Genomic DNA, 16,273 nt, shown 5'->3' with positions numbered 1-16,273 from the left:
CGAACCACCGGGCTGCTGCGTGGTCTATGCCCTGCTTAGAACTTAAGTGGAAAGTTCATTTTTTGAAAATTGCAGGTAGGCACAGTCTTTAAAATGAGAGATGCTGAAAGACTTTTTTAATATGCCGAACACCGCATCTCTTGCACTGTTGGTTAGCATTGGATTTGCCAGTGCAAAGCAGGGTAGTCTTTCCTATTTGGAGGTTCGGGCCATGCAGTAAGAAGCGAGTAAGCTGTCTTGCCCAAATCAGAAATGAGTAAACTCTGCATACTTGCATTCGCCTTTGTAAAGGCTGGTGGTAGTTTTCTGAACAGCTCAACAACAGAAGCCAGACATTTCAGAAACAGGTACTTGAGTTACCTGTAAGATCTCAAAGGAGAGAGATATTTGGAAAGTTATCTAGCAACCTCGATTTTAGCATGTGTGAGAATCACATAATGGAAGCAGAATCCTAAATGTAGATTCGGAAGTCTAACACTGAATAGCTAGGTTTGAAAAATCTTTATCAGCACAGGTACAGCACTCCAGCCTGGTGTGCTGGTGGAACAGATATGTGTCTCCAGGCTGACCTGCCACCAACAGACCTCACTGCTGAGCTGTAAAGATCACCTCTGAGATGAGATGAGATGAGATGAGATGAGATGAGATGAGATGAGATGAGATGGCAGCTAGGCAGCCTCCCTCATCTGCCTCCAGGCTGATGAACATACAGAGATGATGAACATAGAGAACAGCTCTGTGATGGTGACTTCTGCAGAACTGCTTCTGGTAAAAGCACTTTTGACAACACAATAACCGATTTCTACTGCTAAGAACCACAAACATGTTTAAGATCCATTGCTAACTCTTGCCGTGGTATTTTAATAGCCTGAATTAATTACTCCATGGTGCCATTTTAGCTTAGGAAGCCATTTCTGCACAAGTTATCTTACTTACCTATTGGTCATTTTTCTAATGTTCTGATCTTCTATTTCTTGCAGCAAAATATAGTTTAGTATAGACAATATAGTCTCTGCAAGTGTCACAGTCATATCTGCAACCCCTACAATATCAGAAATTTTACTTGTAATGATTTCTAATTCTTCCATATGCAGTGTTGCATCTGGCAAGAGGTATAAAATATGCTGTACAACATCTTGTGCATTGTCTGAAAAAAAATGAAAGTACAGATGATTTATGTGGCATAGCTATATGTCTAGCTATATAGCTACATGTCTCTGTGGTAAAGCAAGGAGTTAGGCTGCTTCTCCTCTCTTTCCATATGGCCATAATCATAGAATCATAGAATGGTTTGGGTTGGAAGGGACCTTAAAGCTCATCCAGTGCCACCCCCTGCCCTGGGCAGCGACACCTTCCACCAGACCAGGTTGCTCCAAGCCCCGTCCAGCCTGGCCTTGAACACCTCCAGGGATGGGGCAGCCACAGCTTCTCTGGGCAACCTGGGCCAGGGGCTCACCGCCCTCACAGCAAAGAATTTCTTCCTCAGATCTCATCTAAATCTCCCCTCTTTCAATTTGAAACTGTTCCCCCTCGTCCCATGGCTCCCTTCCCTGATCCAGAGTCCCTCCCCAGCTTTCCTGGAGCCCCTTTAGGGACTGGAAAGGTCTCTATAGTCTCCCCGGAGCCTTCTCTTCTCCAGGCTGAATGCCCCCAACTCTCTCAGTTTGTCTTCATAATAATAATGCTTCTTATCTATTAAAAATGATGTCCTAAGAATAAGTCAATAAGCCCTCAACACCTCAATGAAACTGGCAAAAACTTCCGAGTAAAATTTGGATGTCTCAGGTTGAATTTTAAAGCAAGAAAACAATGTACTTTTCATAAGAATATTATCACCAACTTTTGGATTATAAAGATTATCTGTAAATAGTATTTAGTTTTAACTTCAGTCACATTTACAAGCATTTGTGAGTTCAAAATTACACAAGATCCATCCTTCTCCCCAAACGCTGCTTAACTGGTATAGCAGCAGAAGCAAATTCTGAATGGTATAGTCTGAAAAGTTGTATTTGCCATTCATCGTCTCATCACCCTTCTATAATTTTTTTATAGAAGCAGAGTTTTACACCCTGGGAGTCAGACAGACTGTATGCAACGGCAGATATCTTTCAATGATCTATTATATTTGATGCTGCTGCTGAGTAGGTGGCTAAGCAATGGAATTGGTTTTGTTCACCATTCAGACAACTGGCACTGTTTGTCGTAGCTTAAAAAGAGATATAATCGGTGGTAAAGGTCATCTTACAGCTTGCATGAATTACAGCACAGACTTTGCAGTTCCATACACTGATTTGTGCTTCTTTGTGTGAGACATTATGAACTACTTGGATGTGGTAACAGGGAGAGTACAGACAGGCAAAACCTGTCACATTATTCATGGGCTATTTCACAGAATCATAGAATCATAGGGATGGAAGTGACCTTTGGAGATCATCTAGTCCAACCCCCTGCCAGAGCAGGGTCACCCACAGCAGGTGGCACAGGAACGCCTCCAGGCGGGTTTGGAATGTCTCCAGAGACGGAGACTCCACCACCCCTCTGGGCAGCCTGTGCCAGGGCTCTGCCACCCTCACAGGAAAGAAGTTCCTCCTCATGTTGAGGTGGAACTTCCCATGGTCAAGTTTGTGCCCGTTACCTCTTGTCCTGTCCCCGGGCACCACTGAAAAGAGCCTGGCCCCATCCTCCTGACACCCACCCTTTCAGTATTTATAAGCGTTGATAAGATCCCCCCTCAGTCGTCTTTTTTCCAGACTGGAGACCCGAATCCCTCAGCCTTTCTCCATGAGAGAGGTGTTCCAGTCCCCTCAGCATCTTGGTAGCCCTTTGCTGTCCCCTCTCCAGCAGTTCCCTGTCTAAATCTAAGGGTATGATTTGAGACGAGTCTTCAAAGTGCTGGCTAGAGAATTTTGAAGCACCTGCAAAATTCGTCTACACTAAAAACACTTTAAGATGACCAGGTGAGTAGGATGCACAGAAAACAACCTTATCACTTCAGCTCTTCAGATGTCCAACGTAAGTTATCTGAGTATTTTCACTTTGATTCACTGAAGTACCTGGCGTCTCACCTTCTGTTATCGTGATATTATGAAGGTCTAAAATATTATTTGGAAGTTCTTCCAGTAATTTACATTCAGTCATATTTGGTTTCTTCCAGAAAGCTTGCTCAAGTTCAATACTAATTGCACTGAAAAATGAAAACAGTGTATATTGTTACAAGAAAAAATATATAATAATTGATGTTCCTTATATTTCCCATATAAGTAACTGAAAATGTAATTAATTAGCCCGATTTTGAAAACTGACTTGCAAGTCAGATCTGACTTAGCACTCATTTATCAGAGTGGGAGCAGAGCCCAAATGCCAGAGCAATTTGGAGTGCATCTAGAGGTATTGGAGGGCAGAGAGCCATGGATGGGTGGCACAAAATGCTACAGTGCATCTCTTTCCCCTCCCTGCTCAAGCAGAAACTCAGCTCCCTGGTCTGCTGGCTTGCAGGGGCTGCAGGGGATGGAAATTTTCCAAGACCGGCCCTGTATACTTTGATCTTCCTTGGCATGGCGCTGTTGTGTGCCGTGACAGACCACCACCTGGATCCCCATGGCACCAAGTCTGGCCCTCCCTCCTGGTTCCCATGGAAGACCCAAACTGAGATGCTCTCGTGGCTCACCAGCTCCTCTGAGCAGACTGCAGAGGGTTTTTCCTGCAGCTGACCTCTGCTTCTGTAGCCGGACTTGTTAGCGGCCAGGAATAATTCCCCTTGTAGGTTGTATGTGAAAAACTTTGTGGACAATCCATTAGTGCTGAGGAAGAAATACATAAAAGCTCTTCAAAAAGATTTAATAGTCAAAAAGAAGACACCCCCCCCCGACACCCAGGGACCCAGTTGTTCTCTGGACCTCCTCTCCTGATGGGAATAAGCTGTAATTTGCAGACTGGATAGGAGCATTTTACAAGTTTACCGGCTGCAAGAAAACATTTTGCTAAAATATTTCATCTGTTCTTCTACAGTCTTTTTCTCTTGTGTTTGACAAGGTCAGTTCTCAGGTAAAGTGTTAGTTTCCCAGCATCACAAACCGTATCTAATGACAGTACATCCTGCAGGCTTCTCTCATCTATCTGCAGGTGCTTTCACACTGCCCCTCATTATCCCATCAACATCTTTCCTCCAGGCTTGTCGTTTTATTGTCTGCAACTGATCTTCTGTAAGTCTTTAGTATAAAATGTGGGTTTGAATTTCAGGTACAGTCTGTTAGCTCTTATCTTTGGCTTACTTCTGTATTTTAAGGAGCAATGGAGATTGTAACCAAACCAACAAAGAGATTATTTGCCATCTGAGGCTTGATCCAATACACACTGGCATTAAGAGAATGCCAGCAACGGGTTTGTTTTCGGTGTGTGGCTGCGTCTCCGGGAGCTCTGAGCAGGAGCCCCTGGGTCTGCAGCTGCATCAGCCTGACCTCCCCTTCATTGGAGGTGCTCAGACCTGCCCCAGCACCAGGATTCAAGTTCTAGCTTACCTCCCTTCATCTGGAGTCCACGTCTTTGATCTTCCTGTCATTGCATGACGTTCTACAGCTCGTGCATGGGATGAGCTCAGTCTGGCTACTTGTAGGGATGTTTTCTAGCCCTAACCTCTCCATGAAGTTTCAGTTAGATAACATACTTGTAGCCAGAGTTACAAAGCATAGGATTTCAATGAGGTTTTAATGAAATATTACCTATTGGCTTGACAGCCACATCTTCAGGTTTCACATATAAGGATAATGGTCCCTCTTCATAAGTGTCATTCAGCAACTGTTCGATCCGGAGACTCAGGACTTCTTGCATTTCAAGTGATGTGGCCTTTACAATGGCCTTACAGACGTAGCTACAGATATAATACACAAACAGAGGGACCACACTGGTAACACTTCGCAATTATAAGTGGCTACAGAATGAAGGAGTAACTCAGAAAACTATATTGTATTGGATAATTTATGGATGTGTTTTTTTCACTATAAGTGCAGTCCTATGGCAAATGTCACCAAACACCGCTTCTTATGTACGCTAGTACCTTATCGCTAGAAATGCTTTCTAAAGTACAAATTATTGGGACTACAGGTACAAGAATCTATTTATAGTTTCATGGTAAATACCTCAAAAGGTTTCCTAATCACATTATCTTGGCAAAGGAATATCTCTGTCACATGCAAACATTTTCCAAACATGTTTAAAGTCATAAAACTATGCGGTACTTGAGCACCTCTGTGTCCAAACAGAGGTGGCAAACTCCGAGGCTCCCTGGAAAACTGAGATTTAACTAAGTGCTTTCAGTGGCTCCACTGGATTCTGGCTTTTTTCTCCTCAAAGCAGTTACTCTCATGGATAAGTACTTTGCTGACCTTAGGTTTGGAAAGACTGTATCTCAGTCTTTGAGTGGCTTCAGACGTGGCAGAAAGAAGCAAAAAGCCAGCTCTCAGCTGTGGGTGGATGACCTCAATGGACCTCTAATTTAACTGGGGGCTGACGAATGAGATTTCCTTAGGACTGTGATGTTTTAAGGGTTTCCAGCTCACTCCTGTTTCTACACAGTTGTTCCCCACTCTGCACAGCCTTTGTAAACCATTTGCAACCCCCTGAAGGGGATGGGAACCCAGCTCTCCTGTCTCTTCTGGCCTGAGCTCAGAAGGCAATTAGGATTTTTCTGTAGAAGAGGTGCAGGATTCATCCTGGCAGACTTCTTGGTCACTGTCGACTCACTGTTCTGGCCCCAGGGAAGGACACTGCTCACAGCCGGCTCTTACATTGAGTGCAAACCTCCCCACTGGCCATGGAAGCACTTTGAGCCTCTCAAGATATGGGGTATGAAAGGGAGGCCTGGGATGTTCAAATACATTTCCCCAGGTCAAGCATTACTGTGGTTCTTACTCCACATGTGCTTTTGGGTTTTAGACAACTAAAGGTTCCACAGTTACTTTGAAACTAAAATAGCTGAGAAGGGGTACAATTTCTCCTCACCCTAAAAATGAAATCAATATGAATTATGGAAACCCAGCTGACAGCCATGCGTCTTACCTTTGTGACATCTGCTTTACCTTCATCGTCAGATCGCATAGAAGGACACAAAAAGTTAGAAGCTGGTTAAAATCAACTGTTGCAAGTTGGATTTTAAGGAAAGCAAACATCAGAAACTCAGTGTGCTCATTAAAATAGAGCCTATTACTTTAAACATTAGGACCTGGCTCTCTAGAGTAGCCTTTGTTTGACAGTACTTCTAGAGGTACATCAGGATAAAACACAACATGCTGCCTCGTGCAGAGAGCAGAGTGAATCTATATACACCTACCAGATTGAAGGTCAATATTAAATAATTTCAGCAAAACACAATAGTATCAGCATTTAGACCATGCAACTACTATATCCTCTATGCAGAGATAAGAGAGAGTAGTTTTTAAATCAGAAAATAGCACATTACATACATGAACCCTCTTATAGACACTGCTTTGCGGATAATTACCCCTGCAAGCAAGAGAGAGTAGAATAATTATTTCATAGTAAGCATATAAATATAACATGCCCCATTCTGCTATCGTCTAAAAAAAAAATACCATCTTGCAACCACAATGAGCCAGACCTTGCAGCAGAGAAGTCATCTTAAATTCAGCACAGGTATATCTACCAAAATCGCCAAGATCAAGTGCTGTATCAGATATTCATCCTGACAAAAAATGCTACTTCCAGAACGGCACCCACTCTTTTCTTACGGTTTTCTGAATTGGATTCACCCCATGTAAACAGTGCAGTGTGTTACTGTATTGTCATTTGTAAAGCAAGCAGTAACTGTGGAAGTCAGAGAAGAAAGTAGGAAGTCGAAATACGTATAAAATGCTAAAACTCCATGTCTGTACAAGTGGTACTTCTATGAATTACTAAATATCCCTCTCAGCTGCTCACAGTTCGGATATGAATACAGCTGGATTGGGCTAAAAGGTGTGAAATAGAGGAGTCTTGTACAACGAACTGTTGTTTCTGAGCAGGGTTTTGGAGCTATAATACCCTTTCATTAGACACTGCCACGCAAGAGCCAGCGTGTACCTGCTTACACAGCCCTCGGGGGGCTGTGACCCTCACTCTGCAGAGGGATGTGACCCCTAAACTCCTTTGCACTCACATGCAGTCGCTGAAAGAGGGCTTCAGGGGTACCAACATGAATGAACCCTGCAAGTACCAGCGCCCTGCCCCACCTTCCATCTCCCACAAGTACCAATTTCTGCCCTTTTTGCATTGCCAGGATGGCACACCAGCTACATCAGCCCACAGGATGCATCGCTCACACACTGCAGAGGCAGCAAAGGTTTCATCTTCATCAGCAGCCAAGTTATATGGCCAAAGATGAAGTCTCAGCTTGGCAGCAGCTACTTGCCTTTCCTTAGGCAGGAGATGTATTTTCAGGTGAATGAGCCCAGTAAACAAAATGTGGGTGTTCCACGCAATAGCAGTTGCACAGATCTGAGGGTTTGGTTTACACCCTTTGTCACAGGACTGGTCAGTTGTGAAATGGGTATCTGGAACCTGGCTGCAATTTCGCTCAAAGGACAGAGGGTCAAGGGGACACCACTACGCAGCCAGAGGCTTACCTGACTTTAAAGTTTGTCACAACAAATTCTTCTCCAGTAAATATGATACTAAACTGGAAAGAAAACAGTAACATTTTTATTAACTTGATTTATCGGTTCTTTATCTAGACCTGCTGGTAAATTTAGAACTCTCATCAAAATTCTAAATCCTGATGAAAATGGCTAAAAATTTTTGCAAAATGTCAACACTTTTCCCTTCCTTCTGAATTTAATTTTATCCTGTTAAAAATGTATTGGATAACATGATTCTGAAACGCCACAATATTGTCACATGGCTATTCATTTCTGTGTTGTCCCATAAGTTTGCATTCTGTACCAGCTGTCCTCATTGCCTGATACTTGCTAGAAATAGGTGAGAATGAGAAAAGGAAGCAACTCACCCAGTTTTCAAGAAGCTTCCTTGCGTCGTAGTAATCGGGAGCTCTCTCAGTTTTGTAGAAAAGAGAGAAGTTCATGTGAATGTTGAAGAAGCTGACTGTAAGAAGAGAACATAAGTGAGATGCAGGCTGGAGTTTGCACAGAAGGGTGCCTGTGCCCCTTCCCACCTCCTCACCCCTCCGTTCAATGTTTCCCCTTCCCACAGCCACCGAGGCTCTTTGGGACATCCCATGCTCCAAGTGTCCAACTCCAGACTACTGCTGTGTTGCTAGAAATTTCACTAAAGAGCCTGAGGGCCCAAACACACGGTCAAGCTGTCACAGCTTAACAAACAAGTCGTGGTTTGTACTCGTGGGTGCTCTAACTTGGCTTTTACTGCCTGCCAAGAATACATAGGAAGAGATAGTAGGATCTGCTGACGTACAATGCCTTGCTCAGCAGCAATAGCTGGAACATGTGACCGAGTCTTAAATTGTCCCGTGTATGGTGTCAAGCAGTGTCAGCGATGGCCACGTCAGCATTTAAAATGGCCTCGTTCAGCACTTACGTGGGATGGTACCATTGGTACTACTGGTTGGAGTTAGTGGGGGCAGCGCAGGAGCCCTTGTTGACGATGCTTCACTGGACCCTGCTGAAAGGAAGATTAAAAGGTCTAAGAATCCACAGTGGCAAAAGTGTTAGGCAGGGCATGGTCCAGGTGTGAGAGCGGTGTGAGTCCGTCAGCGACGGACACCATAACAAAGAGCTGCTGTTGTCCTACAGAGCTCTGCAGGGGAAAGGCAAAGGGGAAATACACCTACGTGTGTGGGGTTTTTTATTTCTCCAGAGGTAACTACAGCATAACAAGGGAGGAAACAGGATTTGCAAAGTTTAGATCACAAGAAAGACCAGAGTTTATCTTTTTTCATTGCTTCTGTTGAAGAGGAGTTATCTCTCCATTCCCTTCTTGCTTGTGTAACCTGTCCCAGCCTTCCGGAAACGGTATCTGTCAAACACAGAGTGCTAACGGGTTAACATGCAGCAACGAATGTGAGATGAACATTGATGTTCACGGTCTCTGGTTTAATGATAACCTGGCATTAGGATTCCCATTATAAATGCCGTCCATCCTGCCTGTTGTTTTCAAAGTAAAGAATTCCGAGAATTCATTGGTAGCTAATTTTCCTTGAAGTGAATCACCTTGTCAAGCCAGATAGGATTTTTGCATTTCACATGCAATCTGCCACATCACCAGGCAGACAGGGATAAAACGGGTGATGCTTGTCACATGTAATACAGAAAATTGCAGTGAACCAAATCATCATATGACATTACAGGCCTCGGTGATGAAAGAAAAGCAGGATCACAACATTTTGCTCTAGAAGTACCGTTTCCTTGCTATGCTGGTAATTTGTATTTTTTTCTTCACTCTCGTGACTCTCAGAGACTTGACATTCTAGCTCTGACTAAGAGAAATAAACTTAACATATGAATACAAAGCCAAACGTCTATGAATAAGGAGTGTGGTCGGAAATAAGTAGGATAAGACCCTGCTTCACAAAACATTGTTGTCTCTACCATAGTTGGAGGTAAGGAGAATCACCCACGCTTAAAGTATAACAGCCCATCTCTGACCCATTCAAATCAATGGCAACACATCCATGGATAAGAACAGAAACAGGGGCTGTTAACAAGTTGAAGCCTCCTATTTTTATCCTAAATAGCTTCAAATTATTTTGTGAAGTTGAAAGGACAGCTGAAGTCAAAAGCCCCTCTGAACAGGTGTGCTACAGTACACAAGCTTCTGCTTCTTAGATGAACAAGTAATTTTACCCTTTGCCTTAAGTCACAGGCTGTGTGCTCAGCACAAAGTCAAACTGGAGCAATTTCTAACTTCATGGACAAATAAGAGGACAATAAAGCTATGGAAGTCCAGCTCCAAGTTGTCTCTCCAAGGTTGGCTCTTGCAGACCAAGCTCAGACCCTTCGATCTTTGGCTCAGACCTTCAGCCTCCAAATGCTCCTCGTGTCACCAAAACCCATAATGAAACCGTCACTCTCTAAACCAGGTTTGTAGTTTAGAAAGCCAACATTAGTTCATTTGCAGCGCCAGGTGCATGGGGGATTTCTCCTCCTATCATGCACACTCATCAGAACTCTCCACGCAATTTTTATACACATTTTACAACATTATTATAATAGTAGTACCTCCTACCTATATTTGATTGGTTTGTAATTTACATACGATTACACCATCAAGTTATAGCTACCACACATGCTCAAGGGAGGGGTCTTCACCTGGGCAAGGGTCGTCTTGACCTATAGGCATGATTTTTAGTATTAGCATGAAGGTAGTTCAGCTTAGGACACTAAGAATTTTCACTTTCCTGCCAAGTTGGCTAAACTTCTCAAAACGTGTAGATTAGTACCATCCTCAAGGTCCTTATGCTCGTTGTGCTTCCTCGAGAATGATACAATACTCGCCTCCCTTGGTTAGGAGTTCTTTTCATCAGACCATGCCTGATACATCGAGGATAGAATCTTCATTATTCGTGAGAATACACATGAGGCCTTTCAACAGTAGTTACTAATAACATCTCAGGAATATACTTTGATAACACTCGGAGGTGCCAGTCTGTGTTTTGGTGTCATCTCACAGCCTCAGAACCAGGGGTTTCAGCCCCAGTGGTATCATGGGCAGAGGCTCAGAGCTGGCAGAGAGCAGAGCCAGGAGGCTCCTCCGCCCCCGGAGGCAGCGGGATGGGGAGCGGGAAAGATGCGCGGGCTGTTCCAAAGATCAAACCGCCCAGCAACCTGCTGTTGCAGAGCTCTTCGTAGCACAGCCCCTGCTGCTCCCAGAGGGCACAGGAAGCTGGCAAAACAGCAAGCCTGCTTGTCCCATGGTGCTTGATGAGTCTTAGCTTTTCATCTGTACACCTCTCCTCTTTACTCCGGCCTTTTGCTGCTGAGATAGTACTAAACTGTTTGGAAATAAGAGGACTAATTACTCTGCTTTACTTTTCTGCTAAATCGCCAGCAAGTCCAGGAGCAAGCTGCCACATTGCCATTTCAAATACGTCGCCTGCAGTAGGTCAAAAACATGACCTGATGTAACGGCTATTTGCTTATTCTTTATCTGGAAAAAATCCGCAGGTTTAGATCATCTAGCTGCAAGACAGACCTAGATACTCAGTATACAGACCTCCTACCAATAGCCACTAACGTGGTTTGACATACACAAGAATAAGCAGAAAACAAGAAACCAGAAGTATCTATGAAATTAAAAGCAAACTCCTAGACACAAATGGAATCAACTCCTCTAAAGAAAATGCAAGGAGCTGAGATTAAGGGGCTGCACTTGTTCCTCCAGCACCCATGCACACCAAGACCTCCGCATCCTCCCAACCCTTCCGCCCTGGGAATACAGAGAGCAAAACCCAGAGTGCTGGGGAGAGGCGGACGCTCCAGCAGCCCCAGTGACTTTAATCATAGAATCACAGAATGGTTTGGGTTGGAAGGGAACTTAAAGCCCATCCAGTGCCACCCCCTGCCCTGGGCAGGGACACCTCCCACCAGACCAGGTTGCTCCAAGCCCCGTCCAGCCTGGCCTTGAACCCCTCCAGGGATGGGGCAGCCACAGCTTCTCTGGGCAACCTGGGCCAGGGGCTCACCACCCGCACAGCAAAGAATCCCACAGCTTAAACTCCGAGTGGAAACCTGCATGCCTTCCCGCAGCTTGAAGCTGCAGAGGTGGCTTCTCTGAGCCCCAGTGTGATTCCACAACTCGTTAGTCCCTGGTTTCAAGCTGACGGAAAACGAGTGTCTTGTTATAAGCTTCTCCAAGACCTGCTGTCGCATAGGAAGTGTGATAAGAATGCAGAAGGGCCAATGCTGTGCAGACACGCCCTACCACTGGAATAAATTCTTTTTTCTTTTCTGATGGAAATATAGCCATGATATTAGGCTATGATTTATCAAGCCATAAGCCAAACGGTTTGTATACCTGGGGTTTAACTTGTCCCCCTGCTGCAGATCCTCTCCAGACAGGGGGAATCTACATATCGCTGGGTGATTACAGGCTCCACTCTGTTCCTGTTGTTATCGATGTAATGTTTAAAAAAACATTGCCTCAGGGGTGATGTATGATATCACCCAGTGTCAGCCAGGATGAGTCAGAAAAAATCTGCTAGGGAAAAAATAAAATAAAATAGAGAAATGGCCAAACAAAACCCAAACCCATTCCAATCCGGAATGTAACTCACAATGCCATTCTCATCTCCTGACAAATGAGGTATAATTACAACTTCACAGATTCTAATTTATTTCTTTCTCTTTCTCTTTCTCATTATCACCTGAAGAAAAAAAATATCTGTTTATTCTGACATGTCAAGGATCATTACTAGCAGGCAGGTGTGGGACCAGCCACCTGCATCCTGGAACTTCATTTGCTTTAATTAACATGCATGTAATTTCGTTCACGAAGTGAGGGCTAAGGAGTGGTGACAGATGAGATCTGAAGCTAGAAAAATACTGTACCACTGACGTTTTTAAAGCCCTAGTCATGGATTTTGGTTTGCTAATTTAACAAATGGCTCATTTGGCATCCTGTAAATAGGTATGGTTTCCAATAGAACAACAGCAAAAATTAGACCAACCAATAAGAGATCTGTGATAAATATGTATTTTATATTATTATCAGTCATTTTCAGATATTGTATATTCATCCCTCTCCCAGATTATTTAAAATTAAGAAGAAAATCAGAAATCAGCGTGTGGGTGAGGCAGGGGGAGGAAGAGATGAAGACTGTGAGTCAGTGAGAGGATGAGAACACACGCTTTTACTTCTGCACTTTTAGCAAAGGCCCAGCTGAGCTGGAAAAGTAAAGGATCATCTTCAAGAACTCTGGGAAAAAAGCAAAGGCAGAACAATAACTTCACTCCTGCTATCAAGCAAAGCCAGTGCAATCACTATAATTATATCACTTATAAAAAGTCAACACTCCTTCTTAAGGCTGCTTCTGCTACATTCATATGAGAAGTTTCACTCACTTTGCCTAAATTCTTTCTTATATACATATTCCATATGTTCCTTATGTTCTCATGTAGACTCGATATGTATGACCCCATATAGACAACCCACACAAACTATGGCCTGGTGCAGCTTCCCCTGCCTGACAGACAGGACATAAATCTCAGTATGTATTTACACCACTTGCTGTTATTCCTACCTAGTGGATCATCAGTACGTCTCTGTGCGATAGCTAGCTCATGAATTTCAGTTAATTAAAGTAAGGAGAAGATTTATAGTGGAAGCAAAGGTCTTGCCAAGATCTTGACATTCTCAAACATCATTAAATTTTATGAACGTCTCTATAACTAGGACTTCACAACAGTCATCTTAGTTATTGCTCTTGGGAAAATACTAGACTCCAATAACCCTTCTCCCAGTGTGGATCCAGTGGCTTACAGCACTGGATCCTGTTGGTGTAGGTCATCACTGGTGAGTCACACTGATGCTTCTTCTTGCTGATAACCCTTGAATATTTGGGCCAACATTTTCCAGACGGAATGTCCAATTCAGGCTGCACCGGAGAATCCCAGCTAGGGGAAATCACCTGGTTCCTGGGGACTGCTTTAGAGGGAAAAAAATGCTTTGACCATTGAAAGCCTCTCTCTGATGTGCTTTGTCTCATTAAAAGCTGCTCAAATTCATCCAGGTTATTGTTTTTGAAAAAAAATCAAAGTCCAAGAACACTGAGTGGAGACTTTGATTTTAAGTGCTAAACTTTTCATCAGCGAACATGACTAAGCTGCTCACAAGTCCTTGCCAAGCCAAGCACACACCTTTCCCACAGAGCGAATGGGCCCAGGGGCAAAGGTGTTAATTGGAAAAGGGAAACTGAGCCTTCCTCCTCCTTCCTCATCAGATCACATCCCTCCTCCCAGTCAGGGTCGGGAGTGAGGAGACAGCTCTGGCAACAGGCAGTGCAGAAAGAGGCCCGCCTGGTTAAAGGCAGTGGGGCAGGGAGCCAAGAGACAGATGGGAAGGTTGTAATTTCCAGCAATTGTTATTAGCGTCGGCGTTGGTCGGTGCGGAGTGAGGGGGTGTGCAGTGAGGGAGGTGGGGGAAATCCCTCTGAGCACAGGTTTCAGCAGCAGTCGGTGATTTCCTGATGCTCTTCTCGATACCTTGGCCCCCGGTCTGATGAAACCTGGAGTGGGAGGTGGGAAAGTGCAGCGAAAACTGCAGTGAAGGCAGCGGGTGCTGCACTCAATGGAGATGTGCTGTCTGATGGGACACTCCTTGGAATCTAAAACCGGACACCAAAAATGACCATTTACCTCAGACTGTGCCTCTGCTTTCCCTGTGAAGCCATCATCTTAGAGAGGATTAGTAAAGATGCATTTACTACTATTGTGGAGCTCCTAAATATCCTGGCATGTCATTAGCTTTATGGAAGTTAGTTAATCAATCAGTCAATTCATCAGTCTCGGTCCTGTTTTAATACTGTGCAGTTTAAATACCATGTAGTACATACAGACATGAGGATGGAACGATGAGATAACACAAACACTGCTAAAGAGTGTTTTTCAGTGAAGCAACATCCATCTAGGGCACACAACAGCCAGGAGTCTTGTGGAAAAGTGATTACCATCATCTAACTAATGGCTCTAGTTTAATATTGTTAAACATGTTGGCAGAAAACTTCTGTGTCCAGCCTACCCCGCTCAGTGCCAGGCCAGATGAGTAGCAGGTTGGTGCCCCAGCAGAAGGATGAACCACTAAAAGGTTCATCTCAAAGATGCCACCTGCCAGCAGCCTCCAGGGGACTTTGGTGGCAGAGCCTGCCCCTGCCAATCTTTCCCTCATCCACAACCTCCGTGTCTGCTTCAAGAAGAGCCTGTGTGGGTGGGTGAGCAGGCAATGTCATACGCATGGCTACAGCTCTCTCCACTCTTAGTCTCAGCCACAGCAGCAGTGACTTGGACAATCTATTAGAATGTCTTACGGTGACTATGAGACAATCCCAGTTGTTCTAAGCTGGACACAAGCCCTCAGAAGAGAAAATATTGCAGAGACTCACCACAGCGTAGGTGACGGTCCACAACGGGAAGGATGCTGCTGAAGTTCCAGTACCCTTCCGTCCAGCTGACAGTATTGCCCATGGCGCAGTCCAGCAGCTCTTCCCGACCCATCACACGGTCCCACATTTGGAAGTAGTACAAGCTGCCAATGAAGCTGTTGCTTATCCGCACAATGAAGCCATCCTTCCTTTTGTGCAGGTGGCCCAGCACCAGGCTCCCGTTTGGTTTCAGGCACTCGGTGCTGCCAATGGTTTCAGAATGCACGAGCTCACCATTGCAGTAGACCTCCAGCAGTTGTTTCCCAGTGTCCCACAAGCAGCACACGCTGTACCACACAAAAAGGGCCAGATCGATCTTAATGTCTCGTCTGGTGCCAAAAAGATATAGTCTCAACTGCTTGTTTTCTCCTGAGAGTCCGAGCTCTATGTCATTTATGTCAGTGGAGGTGTTGTTAGTGTCGTAGGAAAACGCTGCCCAAGAGCTGACGTTGGCCGTTCGGTTTAGGTCAACGCACACTGTGAACCGACATAGCTGAGGGATGCTGTGGTTGATCAGGGACACATACTTGTCATTCCTTCCCAGTAAATCCAGTCTTTCTCCATGCAGAGAATGTGTTTCTGTAAGGGAAAAGCATTAGGAGAGAGGGTTAAAGAAGGGACATAAAGTGTCACTTTCAAAGAAAAAGCTGCAATATGACCTCATTCGGGTACTTCCCTGAATAATGATTAAAAAAATTAAGTTTCTTTTATTTTTAGTTTCTGCTGCTTTTGCAACTGAATTCTGAGACCACCCACACCGCCAGTAAAGAGAAGATGAGTTTAATTCTGCAAAGAAAAAGTTAAAGTCCTCAAGACATGCTAAATAGGAATCAACACAGAATTCAGGTCTAGGTTACACATAATCCAGTATCAGTATGGGTGTCCAGTGCAAAGGTCTTGGTTCAGCACTCTGAGAAATGAGTTGCTTGCAGGTTTCACTCCCAGGCGACATATCACACCCCAGACTTTCAGGTTTTGGGTCAAAGTTTCTGCTAAAAATAAAAATCATAAGGATTGTCCTTTTCTCAGGCTGCAGAGAGTCTGGGCATCTTTTTTCTTCATTAAATTATCTCATTATATCTTTACAGCCTACTCAAAAGGTTTTGCTGACAGAGGCAACCTCCCTGAGTACTACTGACCGCAGAGCTGCACAGGCAGTGAGTAACTTCCCACACA

The 16,273-nt window shown here is 44.3% G+C and overlaps 1 protein-coding gene across 1 annotated transcript in view; it reads right to left on the bottom strand.

Moving 5' to 3' along the window:
- The window catches only part of ADGRG4 (adhesion G protein-coupled receptor G4), a 30,536-nt gene extending 14,948 nt beyond the window's left edge, over positions 1-15,588 (bottom strand). Inside the window, exons 1-11 of the mRNA XM_054214718.1 lie at positions 15,576-15,588; positions 15,059-15,529; positions 8,542-8,625; positions 7,997-8,091; positions 7,617-7,669; positions 6,459-6,498; positions 6,055-6,074; positions 4,719-4,867; positions 3,668-3,800; positions 3,066-3,184; positions 937-1,147 (exon numbers count right to left, since the gene is read on the bottom strand). Of these exons, the coding sequence (XP_054070693.1) occupies positions 937-1,147; positions 3,066-3,184; positions 3,668-3,800; positions 4,719-4,867; positions 6,055-6,074; positions 6,459-6,498; positions 7,617-7,669; positions 7,997-8,091; positions 8,542-8,625; positions 15,059-15,529; positions 15,576-15,588 (1,388 nt within the window). The remainder of the gene's footprint in view (positions 1-936; positions 1,148-3,065; positions 3,185-3,667; positions 3,801-4,718; positions 4,868-6,054; positions 6,075-6,458; positions 6,499-7,616; positions 7,670-7,996; positions 8,092-8,541; positions 8,626-15,058; positions 15,530-15,575) is intronic.
- Positions 15,589-16,273: the final 685 nt, after the last annotated feature.

This window comes from Rissa tridactyla, chromosome 9 (assembly GCF_028500815.1).
Source record: "Rissa tridactyla isolate bRisTri1 chromosome 9, bRisTri1.patW.cur.20221130, whole genome shotgun sequence".
NCBI classification, from domain to species: domain Eukaryota; kingdom Metazoa; phylum Chordata; class Aves; order Charadriiformes; family Laridae; genus Rissa; species Rissa tridactyla.
Note: the sequence above shows the minus strand (reverse complement) of the source record. Positions and strands in the feature narration are given on the sequence as shown.